General features: G+C 40.5%; 1 protein-coding gene across 1 annotated transcript; it reads right to left on the bottom strand.

Annotated features, from left to right (window-relative positions):
• Nucleotides 1-8,086: 8,086 nt before the first annotated feature.
• Nucleotides 8,087-15,328, bottom strand: LOC115213085 (putative ATP synthase subunit f, mitochondrial). Its single transcript, XM_029782005.2, has 4 exons — nt 15,168-15,328; nt 12,178-12,273; nt 10,007-10,123; nt 8,087-8,242 (listed from the first exon to the last, which is right to left on the bottom strand). Exons 1-4 carry the CDS (start codon nt 15,250-15,252, stop codon nt 8,214-8,216), a joined length of 327 nt encoding a protein of 108 aa, XP_029637865.1. The 5' UTR covers nt 15,253-15,328; the 3' UTR covers nt 8,087-8,213.
• Between the last annotated feature and the right edge of the window lie 478 nt (nt 15,329-15,806).

Genomic DNA, 15,806 nt, shown 5'->3' with positions numbered 1-15,806 from the left:
TCTGGCAACGATCATACTTGGATGGTGCTCCGCTGGCACGGGTGCCAGTCACTGAATTTAATTCAATTTCGATTTCACTTGCCTAGTGTCCAACGAAGGAAAGGTACGCATGAGTGGGCTGGCATAGGCCACGGGTTATGGTCTCACTTACATGGATATATAATTAAAAAAATTGGAGTCAACAAGAAGGAATATCGTTGAATTTATTTTTTAATCGCTACAATTATTTCTAAGTGATGTAGTTCTCCAGGTGTACAGGTATCCTTTTAAAATGGCAGCTACTTTAACAGTTGCAGAGTCACCATTCCACTACGTCTACACATTCAAAACAGGTTGACAACAGCCCTTCAGTAACCACACAATACTGATAAGCTCAGTGACTACTACTAAATTCAGGCCATGCAGGACCAGATTTAAACCATGAGGGGCCTGGGGTACTTCAATTTTAGCAGGCCCAAGAGTTTTAAAATCTTGGAAAATTACCAAATTTAAATCTCAAAACCCATCTATTTTTTCCATTGAATTGGTGTCTCTAAGGTAGCAAAAACTGGTTATTTATCATAAAAGAGACTCCATTACATTTTTTAAGAAGCCAAGATACCTTTGTATATATTAAAGGAGAGCCTTATTGCTAGGTGGAGCTAGAGTCAAAACTATTGAAAAGGTTGCAAGACGCAACAAAAATTTTAGAAAAATAAAGAAGGAAATGAGTGGAAAGTTTACTGGTGAGTGTGTTAAATGATAAGGCACTAAAAGAGAATGACTCTTCCCCAGACACAACAGTATATATATATATTCTTTTATTTGTGTCAGTTATTTGGCTGTGGCCATGCTGGAGCATCGCCTTAAGTCGGGCAAATCGACCCCAGATTCTATCGGTCTCTCTTGCTGAACCGCTAAGTGATGGGGACGTAAACACACCAGCATCAGTTGTCAAGCGAAGTTGGAGGGACAAACACAAACATATATATATATACACGACAGGCTTCTTTCAGTTTCCATCTACCAAATCCACTCACAAGGCTTTGGTTGCCCCGGGGCTATGGTAGAAAACACTTACACAAGGTGCCTTGCAGTGTGACTGAACCCAGAACCATGTGGTTGGTAAGCAAGATATATATATATATATTATATAACTGGCTTCTTTCAGTTTGGATGTATAGTGGAAAATACTAAGCACAAGGTGCCACAGAGTGGGACTGAACCTTGTACCATATACAGAACAATAATAGACTCTCCAGATAGAGAGAGGTTTATTTCAAGAACTCCCATGCAATATGGTTTCCGTTGCAGAGGAAACTGTCTGGCAAATCCAAATTCTGATGTATCTACAATCTAGATGAAAGATGTCTAGGTATAGCCTTAATTTTGGTAAAGGCTTTGAAAAGTTTAACCATGTCACTGCTGTGGCTTTGTGGTAAGAAATCTGCTTCCCAACCACATGGTCTTCAGTTCAGTTCCACTGCGTGGCACCTTGTGCAAGTGTCTTCTACTATAGCCTCAGGCTGACCAAAGCCTTGTGAGTTAGTTTGGTAGATGGAAACTGTAGTAGGCCCATCATATATATTTATATAATCATCATCATTGTTTCACATCCACTTTCCATGCTGGTATGGCTTCGCTGCCTTAAGAAACAGGCCTATTACTGTTACTCTCCTGAATATTTTTGATTCTGTCCATTAGTTTTCCTGTAATTGTAACTCTTGAGCTGCAGATGCAGCTATTTATTCTGCTCGGGAATCCAAGTAAAGTTAAATACAGGGGCCCAAGTTTGAGAGGGTTAAGTGATACATTGTGCAGAGAGAAATATTTCTCAAAAACAATCCATGAATAGGGTCCATCAATTTTCAACCCCACTCCTTACATTGTTTATCAATAGCCTACAAATACAATTATCCAATTGACGTTTCTATTCTTAGATTCACCCCCAGTTCAACTCCTTCTTGAAAACACTCCTGGTTCTAGGATGTAAGCTTTCCATTTTAAAATTATCAAAATTTAAAGTTAATTTAGGTTCCAAGCATCAACTATATCCCTGTCCCTCTAATCTCTCAACTGGCATGAAGCCAGCCAACCTTTGTCTTGCATTACTTATTGACCCTGTCAGAGTTGGTGCCACATAAACATTACCCAGTCCACTCTGTAGTCTTTGGTGTTAGGAAGGGTATCCAGCTGCAGAGACCATGCTAAAACAGACGACTGGATCCTGGTGTGGCTCCCAGCCTCACCATCATCATTTAACATCTGTTTTTTATGGTGCTCCTGTGAAACCATCCAGCCCATTCCAGCATGGAAAACAGATGTCATTTATGATGAATCCTGTTGAAAAACAGTCTTCATTTCACTTAATTTTTTAAATACCCAGAATTTATCCAGTTTGTCATTAGTAAGCTGGTGTTTGGTACATAAAATATTAGGTTATTCAGAAAGTTCTCAGCATTTTTAAGCTAAATCTTTTAATGCTTCATTGAACACACCTGAAATGTAACAGTCAAAGCTTTGGCATTGCTTCAAGTGGTAGTGCATCTTGTCTTTGTTGCTACCTAAAAATAGATTTATCTTTCATTCTGGTCACCCTTTATTCTTTTCTACTCTAGGCACAAATTTTGGGGAGGGGGCCAGTTGATTAGATCGACCCCAGTACGCAACTGGTACTTAATTTATTGACCCTGAAAGGATGAAAGGCAAAGTCAACCATGGTGGAATTTGAACTCAGAACATAAAGACAGATGAAATACTGCTAAGCATTTCACCTGGCATGCTGTTTCTGCCTTCTGGTTACCCTTTATTGACATTTGAAATAGTCAACCAAAAATTTTATATTTGCATTGTAATGCACTTCTTTAAAAAAAAAAATGCTACAAAGACTTCCGAAAACATTTGTGAAGTTTATGATGATGATGCTGTAGGTGAATCATCATCATCATCATCATCATCAATTAACGTCCGCTTTCCATGCTAGCATGGGTTGGACGGTTCAACTGGGGTCTGGGGAGCCCGAAAGCTGCACCAGTCCAGTCAGATCTGGCAGTGTTTCTACAGCTGGATGCCCTTCCTAACGCCAACCACTCCGAGAGTGTAGTGGGTGATTTTATGTGCCACCGACACAGGTGCCAGACGAGGCTGGCAAACGGCCACGCTCGGATGGTGTTTTTATGTGCCACCACCGACACAGGTGCCAGACGAGGCTGGCAGACGGCCACGCTCGGATGGTGTTTTTATGTGCCACCGACACAGGTGCCAGACGAGGCTGGCAGACGGCCACGCTCGGATGGTGTTTTTATGTGCCACCGACACAGGTGCCAGACGAGGCTGGCAGACGGCCACGCTCGGATGGTGTTTTTATGAGGCTGGCAAACGGCCACGATCGGATGGTGCTTGTTACGTGCCCACAGCACGGAGGCCAGTCGATGCGGTACTGGCTACGGCCACGTTCGGATGGTTTTCTTATGTGCCACGTGCCACAAAGATACAAATTCCATTGATGTCATCTATTTTGATTTGTTTTGATTTGATTTTCACTTGCCTCAACAGGTCTTCACAAGTGTCACAAGAAGGAAGGTATGCACAGGTGGACTGACTACGTCCCAGGTAGGGGCCATGGGTTATGGCCTGACTAGTCTTGCCGGGTCTTCGGATGGTGTTTTTATGTGCCACCGACACAGGTGCTAGATGAGGCTGGCGAACGGCCACGATCGGATGGTGTTTGTCATGTGCCCACCGCACTGACTACGGCACTGATGGATTCTTGTGTGCCACAGGCACTGGTACCACAAGATACAAATTCCATTGATGTTCATCTATTTTGTCTATTTTGATTTGATTTTGATTTTGATTTTGATTTTCACTTGCCTCAACCGGTCTTCAGAAGTGTCACAAGAAGGAAGGTATGCACAGGTGGACTGACTAGTCTTGCCGGGTCTTCGGAAGGTGTTTTTATGTGCCACCGACACAGGTGCCAGATGAGGCTGGCGAACGGCCATGATCGGATGGTGTTTGTTACGTGCCCACAGCACGGAGGCCGGTCGATGCGGAACTGGCTACGGCCACGTTCGGATGGTTCTCATGTGTGCCACCGGCACTGGTACCACAAAGTGTGTGCCACCGGCACTGGTACCACAAAGATACAGATTCCATTGATGTTCATCTATTTTGATTTGTTTTGATTTGATTTTCACTTGCCTCAACAGGTCTTCACAAGTGTCACAAGAAGGAAGATTCCATTGATGTTCATCTATTTTGATTTGTTTTGATTTGATTTTGATTTTCACTTGCCTCAACAGGCCTTCACAAGTATCACAAGGAGGAAGGTATGCACAGGTGGACTGACTACGTCCCAGGTAGGGGCCATGGTTTATGGCCTGACTAGTCTTGCCGGGTCTTCGGAAGGTGTTTTTATGTGCCACCGACACTGGTGCTAGATGAGGCTGGCGAACGGCCACGACCGGATGGTGTTTGTTATGTGCCCACAGCACGATGGCCAGTGATGCGGTACTGACTACGGCCACGTTCGGATGGATTCTTGTGTGCCACCGGCACTGGTACCACAAGCGGTACTGACTACGGCCACGTTCGGATGGATTCTTGTGTGCCACCGGCACTGGTACCACAAGCGGTACTGACTACGGCCACGTTCGGATGGATTCTTGTGTGCCACTGGCACTGGTACCACAAGGATACAAATTCCATTGATGTTCATCTATTTTGATTTGTTTTGATTTGATTTTGATTTTCACTTGCCTCAGCAGTCTTCACAAGTCGGAAGGTATGTACAGGTGGACTGACTACGTCCCAGGTAGGGCCCACGGGTTATGACCTGACTAGTCTTGCCGGGTCTTCGGATGGTGTTTTATGTGCCACCATGTTCCCACAGCACGGAGGCCAGTCGATGCGGTACTGGCTACGGCCACGTTCGGATGGTTTTCTTGTGTTCCACAGGCACTGGTACCACAAAGATACAAATTCATTGATGTTCATCTATTTTGATTGATTTTCACTTGCCTCAGCAGGTCTTCACAAGTGTCACAAGAAGGAAGGTATGCAAGGTGGATCGACTACGTCCCAGGTAGGGGCCACGGGATATGGCCTGACTAGTCCTGCCGGGTCCTCTCATGCACAGCACATTCCATAGGACTCGGTCTTCAGTCATTCCTTGGTGAGACCTAAAGTTCGAAGGTCGTGCTTCACCACCTCGTCCCAGTTTTCCTGGGTCTACCTCTTCCACAGGTTCCCTCAACTGCTAGGGTGTAGCACTTTTGCACACAACTATCTTCAGCCATTCTCGTCACATGACCATACCAGCGCAGCCGTCTCTCTTGCACACCACAACTGACACTTTTAGGTTCACTTTTCTCTCAAAGTACTTACACTCTGACGATTATGAACACTGACATTACACATCCATCGGAGCATACTGGCTTCATTTCTTGCAAGCTTACGCATATCCTCAGCTGTCACGGCCCATGTTTCACTACCATGTAGCATGGCTGTACGTACACACGCATCATATAGTCTGCCTTTTACTCTTAGCGAGAGACCTTTGTCACCAGCAGGGGTAAGAGCTCTCTAAACTTTGCCCAGGCTATTCTTACTCTAGCAGTTACGCTTTCAGCACACCCACCCCCGCTACTGACTTGGTCTCCTAGGTAGCGGAAGCTATCAACTACTTCTAGTTTGTCTCCCTGGAACGTGGTAGAAGTTGGACTCTGCACATTTCCAGTGTTTATTTCTCCTGAGCATCTGCCACAGACAAAAACTATTTTCTTAGTTAGCCTTCCTTGACATTGCTGCACCTCTTATGTGTCCATAGCTTACACTTGGTGCACCTTATAGAGTTTCTATCTACACCTTTTTTACAGATCGAGCAGGGCCATCTACCTGAAGTCGTTTGTGGTTGGTCCACCTTCCTACTTATTAGGACTTGGTTTTGGCTAGGTTGATTCTAAGGCCCTTCGATTCTAATCCTTGTTTCCACACCTGAAACTTCTCCTCCAGTTCTGATAGTGACTCAGCAATTAGAGCAAGGTCATCAGCATAGAGGAGCTCCCAGGGGCATCCTGTCTTAAATTCTTCCGTTATTGCCTGGAGGACTATGATAAATAGGAGGGGGCTGAGGACTGAACCTTGGTGGACCCCAACCTCTACCCGGAATTCTTCACTGTACTCGTTGCCAACCCTCACCTTACTAGCTGCGTCTCTGTACATGGCTCGCACAGCTCTCACTAACCATTCATCTATCCCTAGTTTCCTCATTGACCACCAGATAAGGGATCGGGGGACCCTGTCAAAGGCTTTCTCTAAGTCAACAAAAGCAGGTACAAGGGCTTTACCTTTGGCTAGGTATTTCTCCTGCAGCTGTCTTACCAGGAATATAGCATCAGTAGTACTTTTCCCTGGCACGAACCAAACTGCCATATCATCTAAGCTACTCTCTCTCTAATTAACTGGGCTATAACCCTCTCCGTAACCTTCATTACCTGATCCAACAGCTTGATGCTTCTGTAGTTATTTGTATCTAGGGCATCGCCTTTACCTTTGTAGCAGTTGACTATTATGCTGCTACACAGTCCTGGGTATGACTCCTTCGTGTATCACCTGGTTAACTATACGGGAGACTATGCTATAGCCGACACTACCAGATATTTTGAGCATCTCTGCAGTAATTCCTGATGGGCCTGGGCTTTCCCTGTCTTCATGCTTCTAATTGCCTTAGCTACCACGGAACTATCAACTCGGATAGCTGGTCCCTCTGTTGGGTCAACATTCGGCAGACTCTCTTTTATCCCATTCATTTTCCTCATTCAGCAACCTTTCATAGTGGCGTCTCCAAGCTTCTCTCTTTGCATCCTCATTTAACGCAAGTGAACCATCCTCCATGCGAACACATTTCTCTCCTACCACATCTCGATTTTCTCTCACACACTGTCTTGCAACACGAAATACCTCAAGTCTTTCATCACGGCGCAGGACATTGGCAAATTTTCTTTTATCTGCTTCCCCTCTGGCTAGATAGACCTGTCTCCTAGCTTCCCTTCTGGCAGTCTGATACATTTCCCTGCTACCACCGTTCTTCCAGGCCTTCCAAGCCTGTTTCTTTTGTCTAATAGCCCTACAACAATATTGTTCCACCACCATGTTATTTTGGGTCTTAAGGGGACTTTGCACCAGCCACAGATCTGGTCAGCGGCTTTCAGCAGGTTGTCCCTCAGAAACGTCCAGTTGTCTTCTACCCCATGTGTAGCTATACCCCCTTCCACTTCGTCAAAGGCTTCAAGTAACATCTGTTCAAAAGTGGTTTGAAAACTTTCAAGCTTGGAAGATGACAGTCACAGTGAAAGACCTTACAAATTGGATGAAGATGTTTTGAAGGTAAAAATTGAAGAAAACACAAATATCACGACTAGAGAACTCACAGAGAAGTTGGAAGTTTCTAAAAGTATGGTTCATAAAGTATATCCCATTTTGCATATCGAAATCGAATTGAACCAGCCAGGACCCCTGGACTGGTGGTACGTAGAAAGCACTATCTGACTCATGGCTGATGCCAGCGCTGCCTCTACTGGCTTCCGTGCCGGTGGCACGTAAAATACACCAAGCCGACCGTGGCCGTTGCCAGCCTCACTGGCACCTGTGCAGGTGGCACGTAAAAAGCACCCACTACACTCACGGAGTGGTTGGCGTTAGGAAGGGCATCCAGCTGTAGAAACATTGCCAGATAAGACTGGAGCCTGGTGCAGCCTTCTGGCTTCCTAGATCCCCGGTCGAACCGTCCAACCCATGCTAGCATGGAGAACGGACATTAAACGATGATGATGATGATGAAGAATGCTCAAAACTTTCCAGACAACCTAATAAAAAAATTTTGATAGAAGTTTATATTTTGATAATTTTAAATCAAGAAGTTTGAGTCTTAAAATCAACAGTGACCTCAAGTAGCTTTCGCATGAAAAGGATTAATAATTTACTATTTTCATTTTTTTTTTCAATATTTTCAATTGAAATAAAGATGGCAACAAAAGGGTTAAAACAGTTGAAACAAAACATTTTTTATATTCAAAAACATAGAAAAAAAGAAAGAAAACTTTAATTTAAAATTTAAGTTTATTAAATCTAAAGGAACTTCTGATAATTTTCCCAGTCTGGCAGAACTTCAGAATCTATGACTGCATATCAACTTGGTACTTTCAAAGATGACTTTATTCCACTCCTAAGAATTAATGGTATTTAGCATGGCGATGGTTAGCTGAAAAGAAAGAAAAAAAAAGGGAGACCAAAAGTAAGTTTCCTGAAACATCAGTAAAAAGTGAAGGAATGTGACTCAATGGATAGGGTGGTGCATTCATGATTGTAAGATCATGGTTTCAATTCCTGGCCGAGGTAGTGTGTTGTGTTCTTGAGCAAAATATTTCATTTCACAGTGCCCCAGTCCACAAGGCTCTCTCATAGACTGCCATCCTATTCTGGGAAAATACTGTGATCTTACTTATACACTATCACTAGTGCTTTCTACATGGCATCACAATCGCACTTTCTGTGAGGTGCCATGGATGGTACATTTTACATGGGAGTATCACTATCACCAGTGCCTTTTATGTGGCACCAGCACCAACACGGTCACCCGCAACAGGAAGAACAGTAATAGAATAGCATCAGGTGTGGCAAGTTTCAGTCCCACTGCGTGGCATCTTGGGCAAGTGTCTTCCACTATAGCCTTCAGCTGACCAAAGCCTTGTGAGGGGATATCATCATCATCGTTTAACGTCTGCTTTCCATGCTGGCATGGGTTGGACGGTTTGATTGAAGACTGCACCAGGCTCCAGTCTGATCTGGCAGTGTTTCTACAGCTGGATGCCCTTCCTAACAACAACCACTCCAAGAGTGTAGTGGGTGCTTTTTACATGCCACCAGGATCTGTTAGCTGGAAACTAAAAGAAGCCCGTCATACATATATATAAATTTATGGATGAAAAAAAGAAAATGGAGAAACTGACATACAGACATTAATTCATTTAAGGATATTCAGTTCTGTACAATATCAAATTCATTGCAACTACAGCTGTTTCCATACTCATATCCATCAAAGTGAAACTAACTTCTTTTGGTTTTTCACTGAAACACTGGATAAAACTAGCAAAATTGGATGCTGACATCCCTTTAAGAAGATTTTATATCCTTGATTTAATTGAATTATATATAATAAATATATATTTGTATGTACTTTCGTGCAATGCTGTGGGAATGTATTTGAGTAACTGTTAACAAAATTTAAGGTATGAATGAATTAAGTTTAGCTTTAACCTCCCCATTCTTATAAACACCAAGTAGCTATTTAACTTGCTATGTGAATGTATGCACACCAAACCACATGTCTGCATATGCCTACATATGGATGATTGTATGAGCAAGTGTACATATGCCATACAACTTACGCGAGGGCGTTTATACATCCATATCCATTAACAGTTATTTTTAATACTTTTTTTTCGCTGTATTGCGTGTTCATTTCTTTTTTGCAGCTATTATTTTATTATTGATCTTCTACAAAAATGAAGATATATCCTTTAATTTGTGACTTTCCTTAACATGAAATGAAAAGAAACATTGCAGAACTGTTATTTTAACAAGTTATATCTATTCATGACCTGAAGAGAAACATCTGCACCTTCAGAAGTTCCTGAACCAGTATCCCACTCGTCAGAGACCGATGCAAGATGTGTTGAAACAATTGTAGTGATTATTAAAAATTCTCGTATCTTCCAGTTACCATATATATATATGTGTGTGTTTGCTTGTCCCCTACCCCATCATCACTCGACAACCGGTGTTGGTGTATTTATGTCCCTGTAACTTAGCAGTTCAGCAAAAGAGACCAGTAGACTAAGTATTAGGCTTAAAAAAAGAAAGCAAGTCTTGGGGTTGGTTTGTTTGACAGAAAAACCCTTCAAAGTGGTGCTCCAGCATGGCCCCAGTCAAATGGGTAAAAGAATAAAAGAATATATATACTCACTGTGGGCTCTGTATTGTAGGAAGTAGTAACTCAGGGAAATCAAAACACAAAACTGAGCCACTCCCGCAGAACCACCTTTCTTTGTCAGGAAATAGTTCTGCAACCACCTCCAATGGCCTGCAAAATAAATTAGAAATAACAAAAATTATACAAATTAATAAGTTATAAGAAAGAGCATGTGACAGCAGGTGTGGCTTAACCCTTTTGTTACCAACCTGGCTGAAACCAGCTCTGGCTCTGAGTACAAATGTCTTGTTTTCAAAAATTCTGAAATAAAATCTTCCACCAAAACTTAGTCACAATTTATGTTCTTAACACTAGCTTCATGATAACTAAGTTATTTTACTAAATTCTTTGTTATATTGAAAGTAATTCAAAGAAACACAGAGCATCTCAAAATAAATATAGTAACAAAAGGGTTAAACTTTTTGATACCAGCCCAACTGAGGCTGTCCCTGTGTCATCACTCAATGCTAGTTTTCCATGCTGGCATGGGGTGGACAGTTCAACAGGAACTAGTATGGTTGGGGAGCTACACCAGGCTCCACTTGTCTGCTTTGGAAAGATTTCTACGGCTGGATACCCTTCATAATGCAAACCATTTCAGAATGTACTTCTTATGTAAAAGTTTCCTGTTAGAAGCGATCCAAATTAAAACCTGCCAACAAAATTCAATGTTAATTTACATTTCAAACACCAGCTAAATAATGACAAAATTATTTTACTTAATGCAAACTAGAAGAAGCCCATGGTGTGTGTGGGTGTGTGCACATGTATATATGTATGTATGCATGTATCTGTGTGTGTGCAAACCCATCATCATCGTTTAACATCCACTTTCCATGCTGGCATAGGTTGGACGGTTTGACTGAGAGCTGGCAAGCCAGAAGGCTGCACTAGACTCCAATCTAATCTGGCAGTGTTTCTACAGCTGGATGCCCTTCCTAATGCCAACCACTCCGAGAGTGTAGTGGGTGCTTTTTACATGCCACCAGCACAAGGTCAGTCAGGTGGTACTGGCATCGACCATGCTCGAATGGTGCCTTTTACATGCCACCAGCACAGGACCAGAGAGCTGGCACTGGCGTCGACAACCCATTGATATTCAAATGTGAATTTCAACACAAATCTCATTGGTACATTTGTGAAAACACTTGATTTCACTTTGTAAATAGTCGAGTTACAGTATGTGATATTGTTTGATGTGTTATCTGACCTCTGCAAATTTTGGGAGATATTTTTCTACATTCTTCCTTTGGCGATTTTTTTCCCAACATTTAAAATGGATAACAGTGTCATGCTATTGAGCAGTGATTCTGAATTTGAGGGTTTTTCAATGGAAGATATGGAGAAATGTAAGCTTGTTCGAAGCAATCACTGCGAAAACAAACTGAGAAAAAAAGACAGCTTATGTGTATTTACCAGGGACGTGCCACCAATGTAGGCAGTGCCTACCTTGAATAAAATAGATCAATAGCAAAATTTATCTTTTATGGCAAAATATGCACCTAATTCAATAAAATTAGGAAGGTTTTTCTGATTACTCTGCAGAAAATGCAAATTATCTTATTTTTTTGTAAATTAGGTAGGCATAATTCGCCTGTGCCTTTCAATCTCAGTGTTAAAGCTACGCATAATAATGCTGTAGTACACATGTTGCATACATTCCTACAACACCGTTTACTTTGCGTGCTCTAAAAGCAGAAGTAAATCTGCCTTCAACTCAGTCACACACCTGTGTTTCACTTATTTTTTTGTGTGTTTTACTACATAAAGGTCACCAACTGCCTACCCTGAGTAATTACTGACGGCACATGCCTGGTATTGAGACAAAGGTTATGCAATAGAATTAAGAACCTTTTCTTCAATTGTGTTGGAAAAAATCACATTAATAGGTCAATAAATAAAATAGTTACACTTGTTTAATGAAACCAGTCTAAATTTGTGATTATTTTAGAATTTTATTGAAACCTATATATGGTGTGTTTTACTTAGAAATATAGAAACGGAAAGGTTAAAGGAAGAAGACATTGAATTATTGAGTCTCAGATACATAATGCTTGAAATTAAAGATGGAATGTTTTTGATCCTACATCTGCCTGATCAGAAGAGATCTGGGGTTAATTAATTACACAAACAACCAACACACAATAACAAGAATACACACATACCTCTATTTACTGCTCTAACCATTCCAGTTGGAGACATATTCCTTCGGCCAACCCATGATGTAATCTCACCAATTTTCACTTCACTTAGGGGGTCATCTAAAAATAAAAACAAAATTCTTTAAAATAAAGTATTTTTGTGGTAGAAACAAAAGATAAAAGAAATGCTTGTTCAGTATGACTGACTGGAACATGGTTGTGCAACCGATTATTAAAATAAAGGTACTGAATACTGTGCTCCTAGACACATATTTGGTCTGAAAATAATAGGGATCCTAACTTTTGATCAAATGTCTACTCCAGTGGTTCTTGAGGAATACTGAATGTCTTCATGGCACTACCTGCCTGATAAGAAACTCAGACATTCCCATGTCTCTAGTGATGGACTTGGAGGAATCGTTGTCAACCATGGCCTGGATCTTACAAATAAATTCAGGTGTACTTTTCTTATCAGAACGACCAGAGTGAGTTTTAACTGGTGTCCATATAAGATTTTCTTTTTGGAAAAATTCATATGCAATAAATTGCTTTTACAATAACCAAATATCTCAAACAATTTTTTCTATACAATTCCTAATAAAATTTAGTTCTCAAAATAGAAAGGGATTTGGTACTTTTTGGCTATCTCCCCCAACTAAAAAAAATTGCTTAACCCTCAATAAATAAAAAAAAAAAAAATGAAAAGCGAAAAGATTAAATATCTTAAAGAATTTGATAATATTTTTATAACAAATCATACAAAAATGAAAAAATTAAACATCTTATTGAATCTCTTTTACTTGTTTCAGTCATTTGACTGTGGCCATGCAGGAGCACTACCTTTAATCGAACAAATCGACCCCAGAACTTATTCTTTGTAAGCCCAGTACTTATTCTACCAGTCTCTTTTGCCAAACCGCTAAGTTATGGGGACATAAACACACCACCATTGGTTGTAAAGCGATGTTGGGGGGGACAAACACAGACACACAAACACATGCATATATATGAAAGGCTTCTTTCAGTTTCCATCTACCAAATCCACTCACAAGGCTTTGGTCGGCCCAAGGCAATAATAGAAGACACATGCCCAAAGTGCCACGCAGTGGGACTGAACCTGAACCATGTGGTTGGTAAGCAAGCTACTTACCACACAGCCGCTAACAAATCATACCATGCCTGTTGAGGAGGCCAAAAGTCAACAATATGTTGAAGTATTGAATCAAAAGGATCTAACTCTTTTAATCCAATCTCTTGTCGCCTCATAAACACAACATATTAGTGGGGAGATGACCCAGGAGTTAACCAAAGCAGAATAGGAATCAAAGGGGTGCCTAGGTGAAAAATGGTTGAGAACCACAAGTTTACTCAATCAGGAATGACCAAGTTTAAACAGCAATTTTTAATTAGTTAACAAGTCATAGTTTAACTTAGGACTAAGCTGGCACATTTCTGGAGGAAAGAAAAATTATGGCTGAACTAGTAATTAACTGACACTTTGACCTCTGTCCAAAACAGTAAAAGTTGATCTGGGTGGTATTCGAACTCATGATACTAATAATGGTGTAACTGCAGTTTGGTGTCCCTCTCCTACGAATTACTCACCTCTCAATTGTCAGAAAAATGCAGATTTCTTAACGTAAAAGTTTGCAAAGATACATTCTTGGGGATGTCGAGTACAATTTATGTTGATAACATTTAATTTTAAAAGAAGTTTTGGAATGTTCTTTCCACCTCTAGACATTGTTTCCTCATAACTCTTTAAAATGCATACTTTTATCAAATCACTTGCAATACTGAGTTACAGTCCTTTATGTTTTGAGTCCGAATCCCATCGAGGTTGACTTTATATTTTCATCCTTTCGAGGACCATAAAACAAAGAATCAGTCAAGAACTGGGGGTTGATGCAAGCGACTTTCCCTTCTCCTCAAAATTTCTGGCTTTACTTAAGCGAAGTAAAAATATACGAAGATTTTGTATTTATCCACCTGTAAGAATCTTTTACTATAACCTCGGGCCGACCAGAACCTTGTGAGTGGATTTGGTAACCTTGTTCGACGAAAAACCTTCAGGTTATTTAAAACTCACGTGAAGGAAACCTTTCAGGTTTTTTCTTTTTTTATCTTTATCAATACACCTGTCTCAGTAGACAGGTGTAATAGTAAACAAAAATTATCGGAAAATGGCACGGAATTTAAGGGTTGGAGTGACAAAAATGTAAAAAAAAAATGAAATTCTTTCACAAACGGAAACCACCATCCAATTCCTTGTTAGTATTCTTTCTCCATGAGGTTATGATAGCTATTCTGAAAATCTGTCGATCGGGTATTACACCCTTCTTGCAAGACGGGTGTAAAAGAAAAAAGAAATAGCGGAGACAGGTATCTCAGATGATATCGAGATATTCATCGATAACCAACTCAAAGACAAAAATCGATAAACATTAACAAAATAAATCAGATATGTTACAAAGGTTTCCTTAATTCCGTCTCCCCTCCAGTTGTTAAAAGTACAAGAAAGTCGTGAAGGTCACATTGCCGTGTAAAATGTTGGTTTATCCTTGATCGAACAAATAAAAGAGAAACAAGTCTTCTACCTTTAAATAAGAAAAACTAAAATAATGTGTTAAGAAGATGAAAATTATATTAAGAAATAAAGAGAAAAGAATATTTAGAATTCTTAGAGAATGGTAAGTTTTATATAAGAGGTTATATGTTAAAGGTACAACAGACTTATGGACTTGGTTTAATTAATCTGCTAATTTGATCTTGGAAGAAAGCTATTCTGTTACACCTTTTGTTCCCGATGAGCCAAAGGCAAAACAGAATATATATTTTGACGGAATAACGATTATGGAATAAATATTATTTTATATTCATTTTCAGACTTATTTTGGAGTAGTTTACTCTAAGTGGATAGGTCAGTGCTTGTTTTTGAACTTGTCATCCCCTGAAATAATGGAGGAAAGCTTAATTATGACTCTTAGACAGACGATATAAACAAACAGACTTACGTGGCCCATAATAAGTGCCTGGATTATAAGGTCCATGGATCTTAGGATTGTATTCTGCTGGAAGGGTCCCGACTGAAGCTCCCATCTTAGTTCTGCAAGGAGACCAACGCTGTCTGAGTCTGCGCAGTAAGGTTTCCTGTTCACTAATTAGCTCCCCTTAAGAGCAGCAGCTTGAGAGAAACGTGAAGTGTCGGGGAGGGAGGAAGGACGAGGGAATACCGGGCGTAATTTATTCCGATTTTCTTTTTCGCATTCTCAAGTTCGATACAATAAAATACCAATTTTAAGTCGATCGTATTGACTCAGAAATCATTAATCGTACTTCTCATCGAACTGCGATACCCGCTTCACTCTTTTATTCTTTTTACTCGATTTTTGTCGTGGTTGCTACATTGCTAGTTAATTCGTGTGGTGGTTAACTAGTATATAAATTTAATCAACATTAATTTATATTAATTACATCGCCGTAGAATATTAACTGAAAGATTTATGCAGAATAGCTTTTAAAATTTTGGACAACAACGATGTCGTTTGCTGAAGTGAAATCACACGGAACTAAACAATGGAACAGAAACATCAGAAGGAAGGGGTAATATATCTACTCAAGTGTGCACCCGACCTCCAACTTTTTTTCTTCAT

The sequence above is a fragment of the Octopus sinensis genome, linkage group LG6 (genome assembly GCF_006345805.1).
Source record: "Octopus sinensis linkage group LG6, ASM634580v1, whole genome shotgun sequence".
Lineage (NCBI taxonomy): Eukaryota > Metazoa > Mollusca > Cephalopoda > Octopoda > Octopodidae > Octopus > Octopus sinensis.
Note: the sequence above shows the minus strand (reverse complement) of the source record. Positions and strands in the feature narration are given on the sequence as shown.